General features: G+C 43.0%; 1 protein-coding gene across 2 annotated transcripts; it reads right to left on the bottom strand.

Moving 5' to 3' along the window:
• Positions 1–3080: 3080 nt before the first annotated feature.
• LOC136482982 (uncharacterized) lies at positions 3081–5744 on the bottom strand. Of its 2 annotated transcripts, XM_066480122.1 has the most exons (3): positions 4185–4278; positions 3891–4089; positions 3081–3737 (listed from the first exon to the last, which is right to left on the bottom strand). In XM_066480122.1, exons 1-3 carry the CDS (start codon positions 4263–4265, stop codon positions 3715–3717), a joined length of 303 nt encoding a protein of 100 aa, XP_066336219.1. In that variant the 5' UTR covers positions 4266–4278; the 3' UTR covers positions 3081–3714. The 2 variants fall into 2 exon arrangements, 1 of the variants encoding a protein (XP_066336219.1); XR_010765269.1 differs by lacking the exons at positions 3891–4089; positions 4185–4278 and adding an exon at positions 5380–5744.
• Positions 5745–20981: the final 15237 nt, after the last annotated feature.

The raw sequence follows: 20981 nt of genomic DNA, 5'->3' as shown, positions 1-20981 counted from the left end.
AAAAGGCATAAAATTATTTTGTTAAAAATATGAATTTTATTTTTGTTTATTGCACATAGGAAAAATCGATAACCTAACTTTTTTTATTTTTTGTTAGAATTATAAAACATAATGTAACTAATATTTATTATTTCGTTAATGCAAAAATGTAGTGTTTAATTAAAATTATTAAAATTATTGGTTTTGGACAGGAAATTTGTTTTCATATCATTTTAACGTTAATATTTTAATTTTTCATCACTCAGTATCCTAATAATTTACCTTTTTGAGAGAGAAATCCCACCAAATCAAACATTGATTTAATTTAAAACATGACATAATAAACATCTGAATTCACAATTATTACATAATATCTCAAACACACACTATATTAAATCACTATATCATCAAGTGGGCACAGCAGTGAACTTCTTCTTTATGTATGTCCCTTGGTTATGATCGCTTCGTAACCATGGAGTGTCCTCATCATTTACCAAGATGCTAGGGTCTTTGTTCACTTTGAAGGGCGGAATTCGGTCATCCTTTTCATATTCTTCTGACATGTCCGACTTGTCCTCAATTCCCACGATGACTCTTTTCCCTGAAAGAACTATGTGGCGCTTTGGCTCTTTGGTTGAGTCATTATCATTTTTCCCTCTTTTTGGTTTGGTAGACATATCATTGACATAGAACACCTGATTCACATCCTTGGCAAGGACGAATGGTTCGTCTTTGTACCCAATATTACTAAGGTCTACTGTTGTCATTCCATACTCGTTGTCTACTGTTACTCCGCCTCCGGTCACCTTGACCCATTGGCACTTGAACAATGGGATCTTCAAAGTAGGTGCATATTCTAGTTCCCATATTTCATCTATGCGTCCATAATATGTCTGCTTATTCCCATTCGGGTCTGTGGCATCTATGCGGACACCACTGTTTTGGTTGGTACTCCTTTTATCTTGGGCTACTGTGTAGAATATGTTCCCATTTATCTCGTACCCTTTGTATGTGACGATATGCCATGATGGTTGCATAGCCAATAAATACAGTTGCTCATGGATGCTCTCATCACCTTGACATTTTTTTCGCAACCAACCGCCGAAAGTTTCCATGTGCTTATGCGTAATCCAAGCTTCAGTCTTCCCAGGAAACTCGGATCGTAAGAGATCCTTGTGTGTCTCAATATACGGATCTACCAAAGAGGAGTTCTGTAGAACTGTGTAGTGCGCTTTATTGAAATAATCATCATCCGTACCAATATATGTTTTCCTCCCTAGTGTCCCCTTTCCGCTTAGTCTCCCCTCATGTCTCGATTCAGGAACACCAATCGAGTCAAGGTCGGGAATAAAGTCAACACAGAACTCAATGACCTCTTCTGTTCCATAGCCCTTGGCGATGCTTCCTTCTGGGCGAGCACGGTTGTGAACATATTTCTTTAGGACTCCCATGAATCTCTCTAAGGGGAACATGTTGTGTAGGAACACAGGACCGAGAGTGAAAATCTCCTTGACTAGGTGAACTAGGAGGTGTGTCATAATATCAAAGAAGGAAGGAGGGAACACTAACTCAAAGCTGACGAGACATTGAACCACATCATTCTGTAGTTTAGCTAGATCAGTTGGATCAATTGCCTTCTGAGAAATTGCATTGAGGAATGCACATAGCTTTATGGTGGCTAGACGTACATTTGGAGGTAGAATTCCTCTTAATGCAACTGGAAGTAATTGCGTCATGAGAACGTGACAGTCATGGGACTTTAAGTTACAGAATTTCTTCTCTGGCACATTTATAATACCCTTTATATTCGAGGAGAATCCAGATGGTACCTTGATGTTGTTTAAGCATTCAAACATGATTTCCTTCTCCTCTTTGCTTAGAGTGTAGCTAGCAGGACGTAAGTAATGGCGTCCATCATCTGTCTTCTCTGGATGTAGGTTGTCTCTTTCTCTCAAACAACGCAGGTCCTGTCGTGCTTCAAATGTGTCCTTAGGCTTTCCATACACACCCATAAAGCCTAGCAGGTTCACACAAAGATTCTTCGTCAGGTGCATCACGTCGATCGAGCTACGGACCTCCAGGACTTGCCAATAGGGTAGGTCCCAAAATATGGACTTTTTCTTCCACATGGGTGCGTGACCGGTAGCGTCTTTCGGAATAGGTTGGCTTCCATGTCCTTTTCCAAAGACGACTTTCACATCATTGACCATATCGAGTACATCCTCACTGGTTCGGTTGCGAGGCTTGGTCAGGTGGTCTGATTTCCCTTTAAAATGCTTACCTTTCTTTCTTACGGGGTGATTTGCAGGAAGAAATCGACGATGGCCAAGGTACACGACCTTTCGACATTTTTTCAAGAATACACCTCTAATATCACCGAAGCAGTGTGTGCATGCATTATATCCCTTGTTTGACTGTCCTGAAAGATTACTTAGAGCAGGCCAATCATTGATTGTTACGAACAACAATGCTCGCAGATCAAAGTGTTCCTGTTTGTACTCATCCCACACACGTACACCTTCTTTATTCCACAAAATGAGAAGTTCATCAATAAGTGGTCTCAGGTACACATCGATGTCATTGCCAGGTTGCTTCGGGCCTTGGATGAGCACAGGCATCATAATGAACTTCCGCTTCATGCATAACCAAGGAGGAATGTTGTAGATACTTAGAGTAACAGGCCAAGTGCTATGACTACTGTTCTGCTCTCCAAAAGGATTGATACCATCTGTACTTAAAGCAAACCTTAAGTTTCTTGCGTCATTTGCAAACTCCGGGAATTCTCTGTCGATTGCTCTCCACTGGGACCCATCAGCAGGGTGTCTCAACATATTGTCTACCTTACGGTCTTCTTTGTGCCATCGTAACAATTTTGCATGTTCTTTGTTTCTGAACAGACGTTTCAAGCGTGGTATTATAGGAGCATACCACATAACCTTGGCAGGGATTTTCTTACGTGGACGTTCGCCCTCAACATCACCAGGGTCATCTCGCCTGATCTTATACCGCGACGCATGGCATACCGGGCATGCATCCAATTTCTCGTACTCTTTGCCACGGTATAGGATGCAGTCATTAGGACATGCATGTATCTTCTCTATTTCTAGCCCCATAGGACAGACAACTTGTTTTGCTTCGTAGGTAGTGGCGGGCAATTCATTGTACTTCGGAAGCATCTTCTTTTGGATTTTTAGTAACTCTCCAAATCCCTTGTCAGATACACCATTCTTTGCCTTCCATTGCAGCAATTCTAGTGTGGTTCCCAACTTTTTCTGCCCTGCATCACAAGTTGGGTACAACAATTTCTTGTGATCTTCTAGCATCCGCTCGAACTTGATCTTCTCCTTTTCACTTTCACATTCTCTTTGTGCATCACGAATGACCTGACAAAGATCATCAGCCAGCTCATCTTCTGCGACTACCTCTTCTTCAGCTTCTCCCATTGCAGTATCATTGAAGCACGCACCATCAGGAATAATATCATTGTCGTCCCATTGTTCTTCTTCATCTTCTTCCATTACAACACCGGTTTCTCCGTGCTTTGTCCAACAAATATAGTTTGGCATGAAACCCGACTTGAACAAGTGTGAATGAAGAGTCCTTGAGCAAGGATATTCCACCGTATTCTTACATATGGCACATGGGCAGCACATGAAACCGTCGCGTTTGTTTGTCTCGGCTGCACGTAATAAAGAATGCACGCCGTCAATGAACTCTTGTGAGCGGCGATCAGCATTATACATCCAATGACGGCTCATCTGCATTACATGACATAAATATCATATTAAAACCTAGATCATAATTAATTATTTATACAACATGCGTGCCACCACAAAAGATACAAATTTATGAAAGCATCGCTACAATGTAGACAATCCCAACTACCACTAAAAGAACTAAAGCTAAAATACATTTCAGGAGCACAAGGATTTCGCGACCAATCTCAACTAAAACAGACAGATCCCCCGATTGTGCAACATCTTTGGGCTTCTTCGGCTGGATCACTGCCTCATTAGCCGCCGTATCTGCCTGTTGTGCAAGATATTTTTGCACGAGTTCAACATACTCTTCCTCCCAGTAGAAGCCTGAACATCGTCCACTGCCATCCCACTGAAATTAAAACAAAAAATTAGAACTTTAATCACAACCATCATGAAAATAGGTATAAACTAACCATAATCATTAAATACGATAAAATAACTCACATTGCGATCCGGACACTTGTAGAAGATACGATCCTTGTTGGGACCCTCCTTCTTCACTCGGTACTCCATCACAATCTTCATCTCATCACGACACTTGCCGCATGGAATGAGAGGAAGGCCCGGCCTAAGTCGCTTTGGAAACCCATGAGAGGCTGAGGACCCGGAAGCAGTTGCCATCTACTCTCTATACTCATTTTTTAATACACTATAAATTTCTTCTTTTATAAACAAATAAAATTAACAAACTATAAAATTATCTAGATCTCTAAACAATGATATTTTTAATGGTCATTGTGTTCTCGTCTTTTACTGCGGCAGGTAAGTAATTCATATGATATTTCCGCAAATTAACAGAAGAATGGGAATGTACACACATAACAGACTACTACGACGATATCGGGACGTGTGAATAAATAACCATCCGTACTAGTTGACCTTGCTTACGTGATCATCTCGGCGAGCATTTCTCCACCGGACAGCACCGTACTTGGTCAAGGAAGAGCTCCGATTCTATGAGGAAGGGAACACGGTCTCCCACGACCGTTGTCGCTCTCCCTCGTAGAATCAAAGCTCCTCCTTGATGTCCGTTACCGCTCGACAGAGAACATGCTTGCCGAGCTGAACACGGTCCGCAAGTTCAACTAATACGGATTTTCTATAATTTTCTAACTATTTTCTAAGTTTTTATTTATATATACTACGTTTAGGTACGGTGATTGACAGACTACTACGACGATATCGGGACATGTGAATAAATAACCATCCGTACTAGTTGACCTTGCTTACGTGATCAGCTTGGCGAGGATTTCTCCACCGGACGGCACCGTACTTGGTCAAGGAAGAGCTCCGATTCTACGAGGAAGGGAACACGGTCTTCCACGACCGTTATCGCTCTCCCTCGTAGAATCAAAGCTCCTCCTTGACGTCCGTTACCGCTCGGCAGAGAACATCCTCGCCGACCTGAACACGGTCCGCAAGTTCAACTAGTAAGGATTTGCTATAATTTTCTAACTATTTTCTAACTTTATATTTATATATACTTTAACCTTCTTTCATGTAAATATGCAAGCTTAAAGTGATTTTGAGCTCAAATTGCTTACAAATGAAAAAAAACCATAATAAAGAACCATAAATATATATAGTGAATAAAATGGCATAAGAAAATGGTAAAAAATGAGAGTATGAGATTGGTAACCTTTACAACTGAAGAATCGACGGAGGAATCGAAGAATGGATGGAGGAACAATGGAGGGAGGGAGGAAGCAAGAACACTACTGCAGTGAGCTTCAAAATGTGCTGAGCTCGGGCTCGGGGAGGAAGGAGGAGACGGCCGATTTATAAAGGGAGAACATTTAGTCCCGGTTGATAGATCCAACCGGGACTAAAGGTAACTTTCCAACCCCGGGCGCAGCCACGGCCCGGGAGTAGACCTTTACTCCCGGTTGGAGCCACCAACCGGGAGTAGAAGTCTACCTTTAGTCCCGGTTGGTGGCTCCAACCGGGACTAAAGGTCCCTGCCACCTCTGTCTGGCGCAGTAGCCGTTGGGCAGGGGCCTTTAGTCCCGGTTGGATCCACCAACCGGGACTAAAGGTATTTCTAGTCCCGGGGGCAAAAAATTCCGGGACTAGAGTCCATTTTGACCGAGGATCAAAGGTCTGTTCTCTACTAGTGGTAGGGATGGGGACGGTAAGGTGGGCCGGCGGTGCCGGGATCAGAGACGGGCCCCGGGCACCGCGGCACGGCCGAGCGTGGCGCCCCCGTGGCCACCGCGCCTGCCACTGGTAGAGGCGAAGGAGCCCCTCTTCGGTTGCGGCTAGAGGGAGGCGGCGGCACCGCCGCACGGCGACTACAGTGACCAAGCGGCTGAGCGCCGGACACCGCCGGAATGGAGGACGGGAGGAGGCGATGCAGCGGGCACGGCTGCACGCAGGACACCACGAAGCCACGCCCGGGCGGCGCGCTGGTCGACGTCTGGGCGGCACGGAGGGAGTCCTAGTGGGGAAGGGCAGCAGGGCCTGGTGGCGGCAGGGAGTCGCGCTGGGGGAGGCTAGGGTGGCGCGGAGGAAGTCGCAGGAGCCGATTGTATTTCACGGACAGGGTAGGGAGTCGCCAAGGGGATGGGATCGCACGCAGGCAGACCGACGAGCCGAAGTTGGATGGTCGCACCGTCCACTTTTTAGTCTTGTTATTAGTTGTGGGAGATAGTACCTCTCGGAAATCGGAACACTATCTATTTATTATAATCCATAAAACAGCCTCTGGGTTATGTTAATTTTATATATTAGTATACGTGGGTATATACTTGGTGTAGCTTTGGAGCCTAACAATGGATTTTCGTAACCGGACTTGATTTTTCTTATGCCATTTCGATAGGCAGTAATATATAGTCTACCTATATATATAAATAATATTCACGCTTGGCTTTCGTATTTAAATAGACATAAATGTTTGTATACTAGCTTAGGTGGTACCCCACACGTTGCTGTGCCAATAAGAAGAGATATGAAACTTTCTATAGATGGATAATAATGTTTAGCAGAAGATATAGTATGATGGACTATGGAAGATTATTGAAGGGTTCGGGGAAAAAGCGTATACTCGGATTCAATACCATGAGCTGAGAAGGCAGGGAAACGTGGAAAAAACATTTAACCATATAAGAGACGCAGACACAAGACCATTTTTTTAGCAAATCCGAAGAAGCAGCCACTCGTGTAAACCACAAAAATGCTTGGATTACAAAGAATGCATCGCATGATTGTCATCTTATATGGTCCATCCTGAACATTCTATTAGATCAGACACAATAATAGAATGTGCAGATTTCTGTATATTAAATTTTAAATCTTAGACGATTCCAACTGATAGGCTTTATTCAGTTTTAATGGTTCTAAACTTTACTTTAAAGCTTTTTTTTTTGTTGCTGACCGAGATGAACTACTTCACAGCTATTAGCAAGATGAAGATCACATGATGGTTTGCTTTTGCATCCATGTGCAGCCGGCTTTGGTGGAGATGCTACAAAGACAGCCCACCACCTTTTCAGGCATCGCCTTGCCATCGTCCGCCATGTTAGGAACCTATGCCAAATAATGACATGAAGAGGTTACTGGTTGTTGCTCATCAGCCTAATAATAAATTGAACGTTCTATCCCAATTGATCCAGAATCTAGTGTTAACGCAAAAACGTGGATCGATGCGAGACAACACACTCAGGGAAGCCGGGAGATCTGCAGATCCGCTTGGCTTCAATAGCGGGATGAGTCGATTCGCAGACCGTCGGCGTGCCAGTCAATTTGAACCTACAATTAACAAGGAGAGAAAAGATAATCAGTAATTTAAGGCGGAATATATCGGTGTTGCTCCAAATAGTTCCAATGTATGGCTAAAGAGCCGCTGAATGAAGGCCATCGACTAAAGAGTCGATATCCACCAGGTTCATAAATAATCAAGTTGAATACTATCGGCTATATAGCCGATTCAGATAAATTAATGGCATAGCATATAGACAATCGACTGTTTAATATAAATAAATCTATAAACCAATCAGATTTTATCTATTATCATTATCAGTGAGGTTCGAGACTATGTAGCTATGATAAAGATAGCATATTAAAGCTTATAAGTCGATAGATTTATTTATACTTTAACAGAATCACGAAAGAATGCTATAAATGTGAGAGCGCAAGCAATCGACTAAATAGCCGATACAGACATAGCGAACGAACAAGATCATATCTAACATTAAATAAACTCAATGATCAATAAATTCCAATTTAAAGCTCCACCAGTGAGGATCAAAGCGATACAACTATGGTAAAGAACGATATATCAGTTTTCATTAATCAATGAACTTATTTAAGATCAAATATGTCTTGAACGCGCGCTATGTTTGATCAAGATCAAGATAGAGCAACCGATCTGGCAGAATCAATCGTCAAAATAGAATTTAAGCATGATATGGTAAAAAGACGACTGATTGACATAATATGTTGTTGATCTATCTTGACCTCGATCGGGTAAATTGGTGATGTTGCTAAAATTAATAAAGATATCAATAATAGAAAGATCGATAACTGATGAATCTACTAAAAACAGCAAGGAAGCCTTACTAATCTCTAATAGATTCGATAACTGGTGATTTAATCCAAATCAAGCAGTGAGGTCACGAGGATACAGCTATGCTTTAATCTAGATAAATTGATAACTAACTTATATCAATACTCGCAGTGGGGATCAAAAGATACAGCCATACAAGGATAGATATAAGTTGTGATGGTACTTACAACAAACCGGAGGTCGGACCTAACCGATACAGCCCTACTTATTGAAGAACTCGCCGGAATCTACAGTACTCCTACTACTAATGGCGAAAGCCGAAAAGATTGTATTGATTGATTGATATCTTTTACAATAGCCGGGGTGTAATATTTATACCCAAGGCCTAAACACGAGTCCTAGTCGAATAAGACCATTACAAAACTTGGAACAGAAGAAAACGTCCTAATTTAAGATACATTGGACTCTATTTTTCCCTCTATCTAGAGTCCGACACGTTTTTAGCTTCAACCATCCTTACTTCCTGTGTTGGCATCGTCTAAATCAGAATAAATATTGATGTGATGGCCCATTAGCCGATTCCGACGCTGATCCAGTTTAACCGATTCCTCATACGACGCGGCTTTCACAGTAGATCGAAGTCTCGGATTCCCACGTATTATCCCAAAATCTGGTGTAAATATCTAGATTATATTCGGTACACATCCTAATCTCTATAAGCTCTGATAAAGTGCTAATATCCTAATACGGTATGGATTTCTATTTTAAAGCTGAATATATAAATATTCTGTCCCTGCATATATAAACGTCCATTTTGTAGAGAAACGATTACCTTATTTACTCTTCTTTTCGTGGATAACCTTCTTTACTCTTTAGATGTAAGGCAGTGTTTGGCACCGGCTCCCTACGCAGCAGCACTGTGCAGCGCTGTTCTTACTGTAGCAAGGAGCCGGGAGGAGCCAAAACAAAAAGCAACGTGAAAACAAGAGGAGCCGGAGGAGCCAGGGATTTGGTGCTCCAGCGGCTCCTCCACAGTACTGCTACACTACACGTCAGCTGTCGATTTCAACAACCCGTTGCGGGCGCCCTTATGGCCTGGTCGGATGTCGTGGTTTTAAAAAATTGTAGTATCACAAAATTATAGTTTTATAAGCCATAGAGATAAAAATATGTGGTTTAGAAAAAAAAGATACTACAGCTTTGATCAAATCATGATTTTAGAGACTATAAAATTTGGTGTATCCAAATACACAATAGCTTTTAAAAACCAAAGTATTTTATAGCATAGTATTTCTTCACTTCTTTGTGTCTTCTTTTTTTAAAAAAAGAAAATTATCTTAGCTTTTAAGAAATCTAGCAAGGAGTCTTACACGCTCAAAACAAAAGGAGCTTCCAGCTCCGAACAGCATCAAACAAAAGGCTTCGCCTATTACAGATATATCAGCTGCTCTTTTCGCAAAAAAAAAAGATATATCAGCTGCTCCTTCGTCGCCTCCTTGCTCATCTAGTCAATTAAACAGTGAGCCATCTCCTTCATCTCACTGTTACAAAACAAGCAAGACATTGTCGGTTAAAAAAACAGACGGTGAAAGCTTATCAGCTATCACTGCGGTCCTAATTGCTACCAGCTAGATAATGATTGATAGAGATGATAACCGACAGTAAAAACAGGTCATTGCCGGTTCCAATCACCAACAGCCGGTATATCACTATTGCTTTTTGTTTACAACTGTCAATGGTGTATTACTGCTTGTTTTTTTTCTTTTTGAGAAACAATGGTGTAATACTGGTGGTCGTAACGCTAGTGATAATATAGATATAATGGGTGTGTTTGGTTCACGTTTTGGTTCTGGCCTGACTAGCCAACTATTCCTGGGCAGCTAAAGCCTGGCCAAGATAATGCAAGATGGACTTGTTTGGTTGCACTGGCTAGCTTAGCCTGCATAAGTATTGGTTTGTTTGGTTGCCTGTTTTGTCGTGTATGGAATCACCTTGTCTTTGTGCTGGTAAGGTTACCTCCTCGAGGCATTTCATCGAATAAAGTGGTGAGCACGGACGCCAGCTCCTCTGCCCCCTCGTTGGCGAGTCCCTCCGCCGCACCAGCGCTTGGGGACGAAGCACCCGCACTGACGCCAGCTCCTCTGCCCCCTCACTGGCGGGCACCTCCGCCGCACACACCTTGGGGACAAAGCGCCCGCGCCTAGGCCGTCCATGAGTGCGCGCGTATAGCATGCAACTGCAGCGATGGGAAGGAATCGAGCAAGATCTCGTGGGCGAGGAAGACGATGATGCTAGATGCACCTAAGGAGAAGAAGTAGGTTGTCACAGCGAGCTCTGCCACGGCAATGACAGAGGGGTGGGAGGTGAGGCGGTGCAGGTGCTCCAGCAAGGAACTTGGTGGGGTGGGAGGTGAGGCGGCAAGGGTGCTGCAGTGAGGGGCTCGGCGGCGCGGGAGGTGAGCACTTAGCCAAGCCTGGCTCCATGGAAACGGCCACCCACCTTGTTTTCGGTAAGCCAGGCTAAGGGATGGTGCATTGTTGGAGCTAGGCTCTGCATCGCCCACGAAGAGCCACGCCGGCGAAGAAGGCCGAGTTCTGGCCAACTTCCTTAGAGCAGGCCGAGTTCTGGCCAACTTCCTTAGAGCGGATCCTGAGCCCACGCCCAGAGGGGGCCACAGGCCAGCGCACTCGAGCCCAGAGAGGAAGGCGCCGGTGGCCCTGATGAATCCCTGCACTACCAGAAACAGTGGCTTTGTCATGTGCCACAAGCACTCGGCAAAGCGCTAAAAACACTCGGCAAAGAATTTGCCGAGTGTAACACTCGACATACAGCACACAACATCTATAGTGTTGGCAAACGTCTCTTTGCCGAGTGTTTTCTATCGGGCACTCGACAAGTACTTTGCCGAGAGCTGAAACCGACGCTCAGCGAAAAAAACTAATGTGACGGCGCGAAGACAGTCACGGCGCGTTTGCCGAGTGTCCAGGACCTGACACTCGGCAAACCTGCCTTATTTGCTAAGTGTCAAACTCCAGGACACTCGGCAAATCTGCCTTCTTTGCCGAGTGTCAAATACCTGACACTCGGCAAACCTGTCTTCTTTGCCGAGTGTCAAATACCGAACACTCGGCAAAGACTGGCCCACATTGTACAAATGTTGGCTGCTTTGTGGAGTGTCACAGCGCAGACACTCGGCAAAGAAGCCATTTTAGTCCCAGAATGCATAGATTTTTGCCACATGTCCCTCTTTGCCAAGTGTATTTTTCATGGCACTCGGCAAATAGTCCTTTTGCCGAGTGTAACACTCGGCAAAGCTGCCACATATAATCAATTTATTTGTTTCGGTCACACCCACATACCACATTCAAATAAACATCACATCCATCACATATAGTTCACAATAGGCATCACAGGCAGTTCATATAGATATATCGACAACACATTAATGCAAATAAACTTCAGACTCACTAGTAGGTTCATTCACAACCACAAATAGTCACAGGTAATCCACAAATGCAAATGCAAATAAAATCACAAGTAGTCACTTAGGCCACGAGTTCCACTGCGACCACGCTGGTCATGATGCTCATTCAATGCCGCCGATTGATGCTGCACAAAGGAGAAGAGATTGCATGTGTGAGTCAAGATTGAACAACACGTAGAAACTAGTTGGTAACAAACATATAGCATTACTCACTAAGTTTCTAGTGTCTGGGCATCTTTGTAAGATTGATTCTGCATAAACTAGAAACGGTGATTATAAGGTTGTAAAGCGACTCAGTGCCTGAAATAGTATTTGGAGCAGGTTGAGGAGGAGGGACTGGCATCGGTGGCGGAGGTTGACTGATTGCAGCATAAACACCCCTCATATAATCAAACATCTGCAGCTCCATCCTCTGTTGCTCTGCCTCCATCCTCTACCGCTCTGCCTCCATCTTTGCCTCTAGCTCCTCCCGGTGCCTCATTTCTTGTTCCAACTGAGCCTACAATATTTCATTCCAATGTTACATTGCATTGCAAAAGTATGTAAAAATCAATGAACAATGAATAAAATAGAAATAACCTAGAGTGCGTTCATCTGGAACCGTATGGAGTCTGGCCGTGGGCGTATCGCCGGGCTGGAACTCGTGCTCCATGCTCAAATCTAGGAGAGAGTGGGAGTAATGGCCGTGTCGATTGTGCCCTCGCCAATCCAGAACCGGCCATGCTTCTTGCCTCCTCCCGCCCTCAAGACCGCTTCTCCATCAAGGTGATGGGCGCTCGAATCATACTCTGGGCCATGGACCACCCTTGCCATCGATGTGTATCCATCGAGGCGGCTATGGATGGACTCGTTGTTGTACACCGAGGGCGGCTCCTCCGAGTTGTAGGCGATGTTGGATGTCGCCTTGCCCTTGTGGGCCAAAGCATATGCCAGGAACTCAGAGCAAGGCTCGCCACCATGTGTCGCCGACTGCAAAAAAAAGCAATATGAATAGAAATTATGCAAAGTTGAGCGTTATAATAAAGAAATAAATTCGTGTACCCATCTAGCCGCGTATTCTGAGAGGTTGAGGTTGCCTTGATGGTGTGGTGCACCCGACATCAGCAAACGCCACTCCCAGCAAGCGCTGTGATTCTCCTCCCATGCGGGGTCGCACCACCTGTCCACCATCCGGGCCCAGCACTGCAGATCGTAGGCGCACCACCACGGAAGCACCTACGTCATAAAGTATATATGACATAAGAAGATGAAATTAAGCGTAATTAATCTTAGAAAAAATAAGTATTAATGTTCTATATTTACCTTTAGGTATTGTTCCGAGGTCAGGCTCATGGTTCTTGCCACACTTTTAGGGATCCTCTCTCTAAGAATTTCTGCATGGTATTGGATCACGGCCTGTATGCGCGTCTCGTAGTGCATGTCCTTGATGAGTTTCTTGGCGGCTTTGTCAGCCACAACATCCGCCTTGGCCTCGTATCCCTCCTCACATCTAAAGAAATCCTGCATATAGACGCGATGTATCCAGTCATTATATTAAGAATGTCCAATCAATGCGATGTATTGAGCAATGTAGTGCGAGAAAGACTTACCTAAAGCTTGGCCTTGACATGCTGCGCCTTGTCAGCGAATACCCTGCCATCCCGATTAGGGGTGATGGGGACGGTGGCATAGTGGGCCCACATGTAGGCTGGCTCGATAGTTCCGCCAAACTGCACCAGGCCAGGGAACTTTTCCTTGATCAAAAGACTAAGGATGCTGTTCACATGGCGTGCGTGATCACCCCCACCAACCTTCCAGCAACCCCTACCCAAGTGATTAAGATAGATTATTTGTTTCTATTGTAATTTTGAACATATCAAACGAAAAATTAGTGATAACATATAAAGTTACTTACTTGTCTCGATCGGGTCGAATCAACGGGCGTCTCTCAAGAGGTATCGGTCGCCTCAGGAGGGTCGAGGGACCTCGCAACCACACACGCAATGAAGTAGAGGAAGAGGTACACCCTATCTCCTCCTCCATCCATGCTTCCTCCTCCACCCCTGCCTCCTCCTCCTCCACCCTTGCATCCTCCTCCACCTGTACCTCCTCCTCCTCAAAGGATGAGTGAGCGGAAGGTAACTCAGACGACGACGAAGGTACAGGCGACGGTGGCCTCGTCTTGCCTCCACCCTTCCCTCGACCCTTGGGTCTACCCTGAGGTCTCTTCCCGGACCCCTCAGCTACATCAGACCCTTTACGCGTCGCTGTCACTTTTGAGTAAAGCGACGTTATCCTCCTCATACCACCCACCATTGTTCCATCACCTGCAATTAAAAAGAGTAAACCAATTAGGACAGATAATACATCAAAATAGATGCAAAATAAACAAAACATACTTAAAAAATAACATGGTATGACAAATAATAAATCAATTAGCACAGATCATACATGTATTAGAAATAATAATCATCATCGGGATTAGGTGGATCATAAGTCTCATCATCACTATCACGCCTGTCGATATAATCATCCCCGTGTTCCGAATGAGGAATGTCGTCATCACCGTCGTTTCTTAGATCTAATTGCTGAAGTAATTCTAAGCCCTTCACATTCTGAACCTCATCTCCGGTGTCCTTGTCAGCACTACTTTCATTGTCTACTTCCATACCCTGAGCTTCGGTTAAGTCTATCTCAAAACTCCCTTCAAGCCCATCTTCTTGAAAGAACTCTCCGTCATATGTGTTGGGGTCTATGTTGTAATCTTGATTGTTTGGGATAGGTAGTTTACCGTGTGGCGATACCTTGTACACAACATCCCACCCCTTAAGACGGTCTATAGTTTGGCACAGGTACAAGAGATAATAAACTTGCGTGGCCTGTTGAGCCACAATACAGACATCGTCTCCTAGTAAGACTGATGATTGTCGAATTTCTACTAGCCCAAGATTAGGGGTCCGCCTCACTACTTCAGGATCAAACCAATGACATTTGAATATAACAGGATTAAGAGGTTTGCAACTATGAAGATAGGTCCTAATCCCACTGGAGGATGTATAGATGGGCTTAGTTTCCATGCTCTACTCCTATCCGAGATAGAATTTCGGCAGCACCTCCCCGCTATTCTCCAAATACACTCCTGGCAGGAAGATTGTGTATCTAGAGAACAACAGGGAGATACTACCAAAACTCTATCTCGGATCCGAGTAGAGCATGGAAACTAACTCCATCTACACATCCTCGGGCTGTCCAAAAAATGTGGACAATTCGAAACAGATGCGGTTATAGATATGCAAAGATCTGCATATTTCCAACCGTATCTCTTTCGAATGGGAGACGCCTAGTTAGGTTACATGATATACGAACATGATATGGAAAGAGGGGTGCAGGATGCCTCACCTTGCTGTCCTACAAAGTGACAAGTCGAGGACAGTGGGGAATGATCCTTGCAATAGCCTCTGCTGCAACAAACGAACATAATAGTGTCAATTGTAAATTTTGGCAGCACCTCCCCTGCACGATGAGGTAACCAAAACCTGGAACAAACCAAATGCACGATGGCTGACAACCACATACTGAGTCCAAGAAATAATGCTGAAACAACTTGTTGCAGAGCTAACAGAGTTGATCAGACATCACTACAAGACCCATCTAATAAGAAAAAAATTTGAAAGCCTTCTTCTCATCATATATCAGGACACCTCCCTCGCTGCAACAAGATGGCTTGTATTTTAGGACAGTGAAGTAGTCATTCATGTTATTTTTAGCATAAGATGCTTCCTGGATTATATCGAGGCAAGCTATATCAACCACCTGTGGTCATCTTTTATGTATGGTTCCACTCTAGTACCTTATCTCTGATGAATTAGATCTCGATTCTAAATAAGCTACTCTCTAATTATTACAGAATACACAATTTAATGTAGCTGGTAATTGCTTATTTAGTAGGTGCAGAGGATGCCAACAAAATATTCAATAATGATGGTGCATGTCCAATTTGTGATCAGGTGCTCTCAAAAAGGTCAGTTCCTATTTGATGGTGCATTCATTATTTGCTTGTGCATGGTTAATGGTGTCATCTTTCTTGTATGAATGTTTGATACCTATTACCTAATCGTGCAAGCTTCATCAAATTCAGTAAAACCCACTGCTTCAAGACAACATTCAGTATAAGTTGGAGAATCCGAACACATCCCATATATTCAAATTAACTTATCCATAACCCAAAGAAACCGTTTTCTATCAAACAGAATACATGCCTCTGCAACAAATTTAGTTAGCTAAATCAACATACTTAGAGAAACGTTAGTTGTTCATCGGTATGGTGTATAACTGGTAGCTTAACCATATTTAAGCTTGTTGGTTGATGGCTCAAAATCTAAAATAAGCAGAGAATAAATAGGCTCCAGGAGGGTAGAGGATAAAGCTAATTAGGTGGTTGTAGTTGCTGTCGACTGCTGAATGACATGCAATTCAGAAAATGTTCATCAGCACCACATTCATAGTTTCGGGCCATATCCATCTCCACGATTTCACACAACACAAAGGGAAGGACAAGGTCACCCAAAATTCGAACCAAAGCAGATCAAAGCACACCGAACTACAGATATGGATCCACTGAAGGATTATGGGTATGCACATATACGGAAGATAATATTTGTAAGGGATCATAGTTACTACCACTAATTAATTTGATCAGATCTGAATACAAATTGGCACACCATAAAGGGAAGAGAAGTGGTGGGCATACTTGTTGGTTGCTTGTCGAGGATCACCTGGGTTGCAGTGGCGGCGGAGACCCGAGCGCTTGGCGTCGTGGTGTCCGGGTGGAGTCGGGCGGTGTCGCAGAGACCTGGCATCACGGATCAGCGGCCCTATCGGCAGCGTCCATGGGCTTTTGGGGTGGCGGTGGGCGCACGGGTGGCAGCATCGGGCTTTCGGGCCAACTGTGCAGGCACACAGGAGGCAGCGTCAGGCTTTTGGGGTGATGGTGGGCGCACGGGTGGCGGCGGCGGGCTTTCGGGGCGGCGGTGGGCGCACGGGAGGCGATGCACATGCGACGACATCGGGCTTCTAGGGTGGCAGTGGGTGCACGGGCAGCGGCGGTGGGCTTCTGGAGTAGCGGTGCGGGCGCACGAGAGGCGGTGTCGGGCTTCCGGGGCGGCGGCGTCGGGCTTCTAGGGCTGTGGTGCGGGCACACGGGAGGCGACGTCGGGCTTCTGGGGTGGCGGTGGGCGCACGGGCGGCGGTGTGTGTAGTGTGCATGTGAGTGAGGCACGGGGGTGGTCATCCCACAATAAATCGAAATGGTTTGCCGAGTACCAGCGATCTAGCACTTGACAAACCTATACTTTGCCAAGTGCTAAATCGTGGGCACTCGGCATACGCTAGAAACTATGCGTGGTGGGGCCGATAAGGGACTTTGCCGAGTGTCCCTTATATGACACTCGGCAACTATACTGTTTGCCGAGTGCCAGACCTAGGGCACTCGACAAACCTAATTCATATTTCATGCATATTTCTTCTCCTTTTCCATAATCTAATTCACATAGCAAACATATCCAGAAATATACCAAATCCTAACATGGAGTACCACATGTTGTATGTGGAGTGTAGAAAAAGTTTCAAGGCCAGAAGAGAAAAAAAACTTATTATTTCATGCAGTTATGGCTCAAATTCAATTTATATCAATTAAAATTCTATAATCGCACTTAATAAATTAAAATTATCAAACAGATCCAAAAAATTACCAAAATTACACATGAATCAATCTATGTTCTCTCTTGCCTATATAAAAGTTTTGAAGTCAGATCCCAATTCGATCGTCACTTTCACCCCAAATCTTACCAAATCCTTCTCAATGCTACGATTCTTCTTCTGAGATACTTTGTTTTGTAAACATCGTACATGACAGATTGTGCGAAACCTTCTCCATTTTTTACCACGGCCTTCACGTATGATATCACAAGATCTTGACAAATCTCATGATTTTCAAACTTTGTTTGCTTTTTTTAGAATTTAAAAACCATTCGGCCACACGTTCGTGGTCGTGTTTCCTAGACAAGATGTTTGAAATTTCTTTTCATTTCCTGGGTAAGGCCTTACACCGGACTCAATAACATGAATATCATTTTTCTACTAATTTAATCTATTATTTGAATCACTTGCGGTTCAAATTTGACTTATACCAAAAAATTCCTTGAAATACAATAAATTAATTAAATATAGCCAACGGATCCAGAAATATACCAAATCATAACATAGAGTACCACATGTTGTATGTGGAGATTAGAAAAAGTTTTAAGGCCAAAAGAGAAAAAAAAACTTATTATTTCATGTACTTGTAGCTCAAATTCAATGTGTATCAATTAAAATTCTATAATTGCACTTAATAAATTAAAATTATCAAACGGATCCAAAAAATTACGAAAATTACACATAAATCAATCTACGTTCTTTGTTGCTTATACAAAAAGTTTTGTCGACAACCCCAATTCGACGTCACTTTGACTCCAAATTTTACCGAATCCTTCTCAACGATGCGATTCTTCATGTGAGATACTTAGGCTTGCAAACATCGTACGTGAGAGATTGTGCGAAACCTTCTCAAATTTTTACCATGGCGTCCACGTATGATATCATGAGATCCTGACAAATCTCATGATTTTCAGACTTCGTTTGCCTTTTTTTAGAATTTAAAAACCATTCGGCCACTCGTTCGTGGTCGTGTTTCCTGAACAAGATGTTCGAAATTTCTTTTTATTTCCTGGGAAAGGCCTCACACCGGACTCAATAACATGAATATCATTTTTCTACTCATTTTATTCTATTATTTGAATCACTTGTAGTTCAAATTTGACTTATACCAAAAATTCCTTGAAATGCAATAAATTAATTAAACATAGCAAACGGATCCAGAAATATACCAAATCTTAACATAGAGTACCACATGTTGTATGTGGATAGTAGAAAAAGTTTCAAGGCCATAAGAGAAAAAAACTTATTATTTCATGCAGTTGTAGCTCAAATTCAATGTGTATCAATTAAAATTCTATAATTGCACTTAATAAATTAAAATTATCAAACGGATAAAAAAAATTATCTAAATTACACATGAATCAATCTATGTTCTCTATTGCCTATACAAAAAGTTTTGTCGGCAAACCCCAATTCGACCGTCACTTTGACTCCAAATCTTACCGAATCCTTCTCAACACTACGATTCTTCATTTGAGATACTTCGATTTGCAAACATCGTACGTGACAGATTGTGCGAAACCTTCTCAAATTTTTACCACGGCATCCACGTATGATATCACGAGATCTTGACAAATCTCACGATTTTCAGACTTCGTTTGCTTTTTTAGAATTTAAAAATCATTCGGCCACATGTTCGTGGTCGTGTTTCCTGAACAAGATGTTCGAAATTTCTTTTCATTTCCTGGGTAAGGCCTCACACCGGACTCAAGAATATCAATTTTCTACTCATTTTATTCTATTATTTGAATCACTTGTGGTTCAAATTGTACTTATACCAAAAAATTCCTTGAAATACAACAAGTTAATTAAATATAGCAAATAGATCCAGAAATATACCAAATCTTAACATAGAGTACCACATGTTGTATGTGGAGAGTAGAAAAAGTTTCACGGCTAGAAGAGAAAAAAACTTATTTATTTGCCGAGTGCAAAAAAACACTCGGCAAAATTATTTCTTTGCCGAGTGCTAAAGAAAAACACTCGGCAAAATTATTTCTTTCTCGAGTGCTAAAGAAAAACACTCGGCAAACTTACTGCTTTGCCGAGTGCCACTAACAGACACTTGGCAAACTCCTAACGGCCGGCACACTAGCTGACGGATGTCCACGTGGCGGTTTTTTGCCGAGTGTCTCTGTTTTGCCGAGTGTTTTTTCCTAGTTTGCCGAGTGTTTTTTTTCAGCACTCGCAAAGATATTGGTATGCCGAGTGTGGTTTTTGATGCACTCGGCAAACAGCTTTTTTGCCGAGTGCCCAAAGGAATGCACTCGGCAAAGCGTTTGGCACTCGGCAAAACTGCTATTTCCGGTAGTGCTGGCTCCCCTGCTGTGTGTGCCTCCGACACGCCGTCGGCGGCCGCCCCGAGGTCAGTGGCCTTCAGATTTTCCTTTGCTTTTGAGATTTGAACTGACGACTAGCTAGCTTGCTGCTGTGTTGAATTTGCTTTGCTCCGTGAGAACTAGCTAGGACCATACTATTTGTTTCTGAAACTACATGGGGAAGAGAACGCAGCTTAATTAGCAGGGAAAATCAATTAAGCTAGCTTTTTTTTTTTGGAGAATGTACTCATGTTGAGAAGTGTGTGCTGGCTTCTAAGCAGCAAGGGCTGCAGGTGTTTATAAAAAGTTCAATACTACACAGTTTTAAACATTTTTAGTTATATTTCAATCTAAAATCAATGTATGGCTTGTAGCACTGGAGAAAGTAGGTGCATATATAGTGATGTTTCACATCTTACATCAGCCCTGTTGCTTTTTTTTTTCTAGTAGAATGATGACAACATGGTTTTTTGATAGGAGTGGTATTCAGCATTTTAGTCTTGTCAGTGGCCTGCAATTTCTATTTTTTGTTTGATGACAATGTTTATGTCTAATCCTCTTTGTTTGGTGTAATATTGGTTGAGAAAGGTGTTGGCTGGTCCATGCCTGCCTGCATATACCTACTGTGTACAGGGTCTGCTGCTACCTTTCAGTATGAGGGGAGCGCTGCCAGGCAGACCTGTCGAGTGAGGAGAGTGTACGGGTTCACATTGCTTCAGGTTTACACAACGCTGTTTACATGGCCCATTCCCAGTAAAACGGTTTCTGCTGTGTGTTGTCAGTCCTTACAACTAGAGGTCTAAGCACTAGTACCATTATAAAGATTTTGAGATTGTCCACTACTTTGCCATTTTTTTCCAAAGAAAAAGGAGCTCATACCCCACAATCACAGTGAAATGAATTGAAAGTAAAGTCAGATAGACAGAAAAGAAAGCAGTCTACAAAGATCAACATTGGAGCATAGTATTTTTTATGGCCCCCATGCGCATACTAATTTTCATTACATGTCTTTCAAATAGGGTTTTAATTAAAAGGATATAGTAAAGCAATCATATGAATGATTTTGTTATTTATTGGAATTGACATTGTAGTTCAGAGGCTGTTGTTTAGTGAAAATAGCATGGTGTTGTTCAGTTATGTGAAATTTTGTTCTGTTCTTCAAATTTCTAAAATTCAGAGAAGGTTAGTCATCTTGCTTT

This window comes from Miscanthus floridulus, chromosome 9 (genome assembly GCF_019320115.1).
Source record: "Miscanthus floridulus cultivar M001 chromosome 9, ASM1932011v1, whole genome shotgun sequence".
In the NCBI taxonomy this organism is placed as follows: Eukaryota; Viridiplantae; Streptophyta; class Magnoliopsida; order Poales; family Poaceae; genus Miscanthus; species Miscanthus floridulus.
This window is presented reverse-complemented; position numbering and strand designations above follow the sequence as displayed.

Coding starts and splice junctions, on each gene's coding strand:
- LOC136482982 (XM_066480122.1), bottom strand. CDS start 4,265: ATGAAGATTGTGATGGAGTACCGAGTGAAGAAGGAGGGTCCCAACAAG. Junction 4,090..4,184: donor ACAAGTGTCCGGATCGCAAT/GTGAGTTATTTT, acceptor TTTTAATTTCAG/TGGGATGGCAGTGGACGATG. Junction 3,738..3,890: donor AATCCTTGTGCTCCTGAAAT/GTATTTTAGCTT, acceptor CATGTAATGCAG/ATGAGCCGTCATTGGATGTA.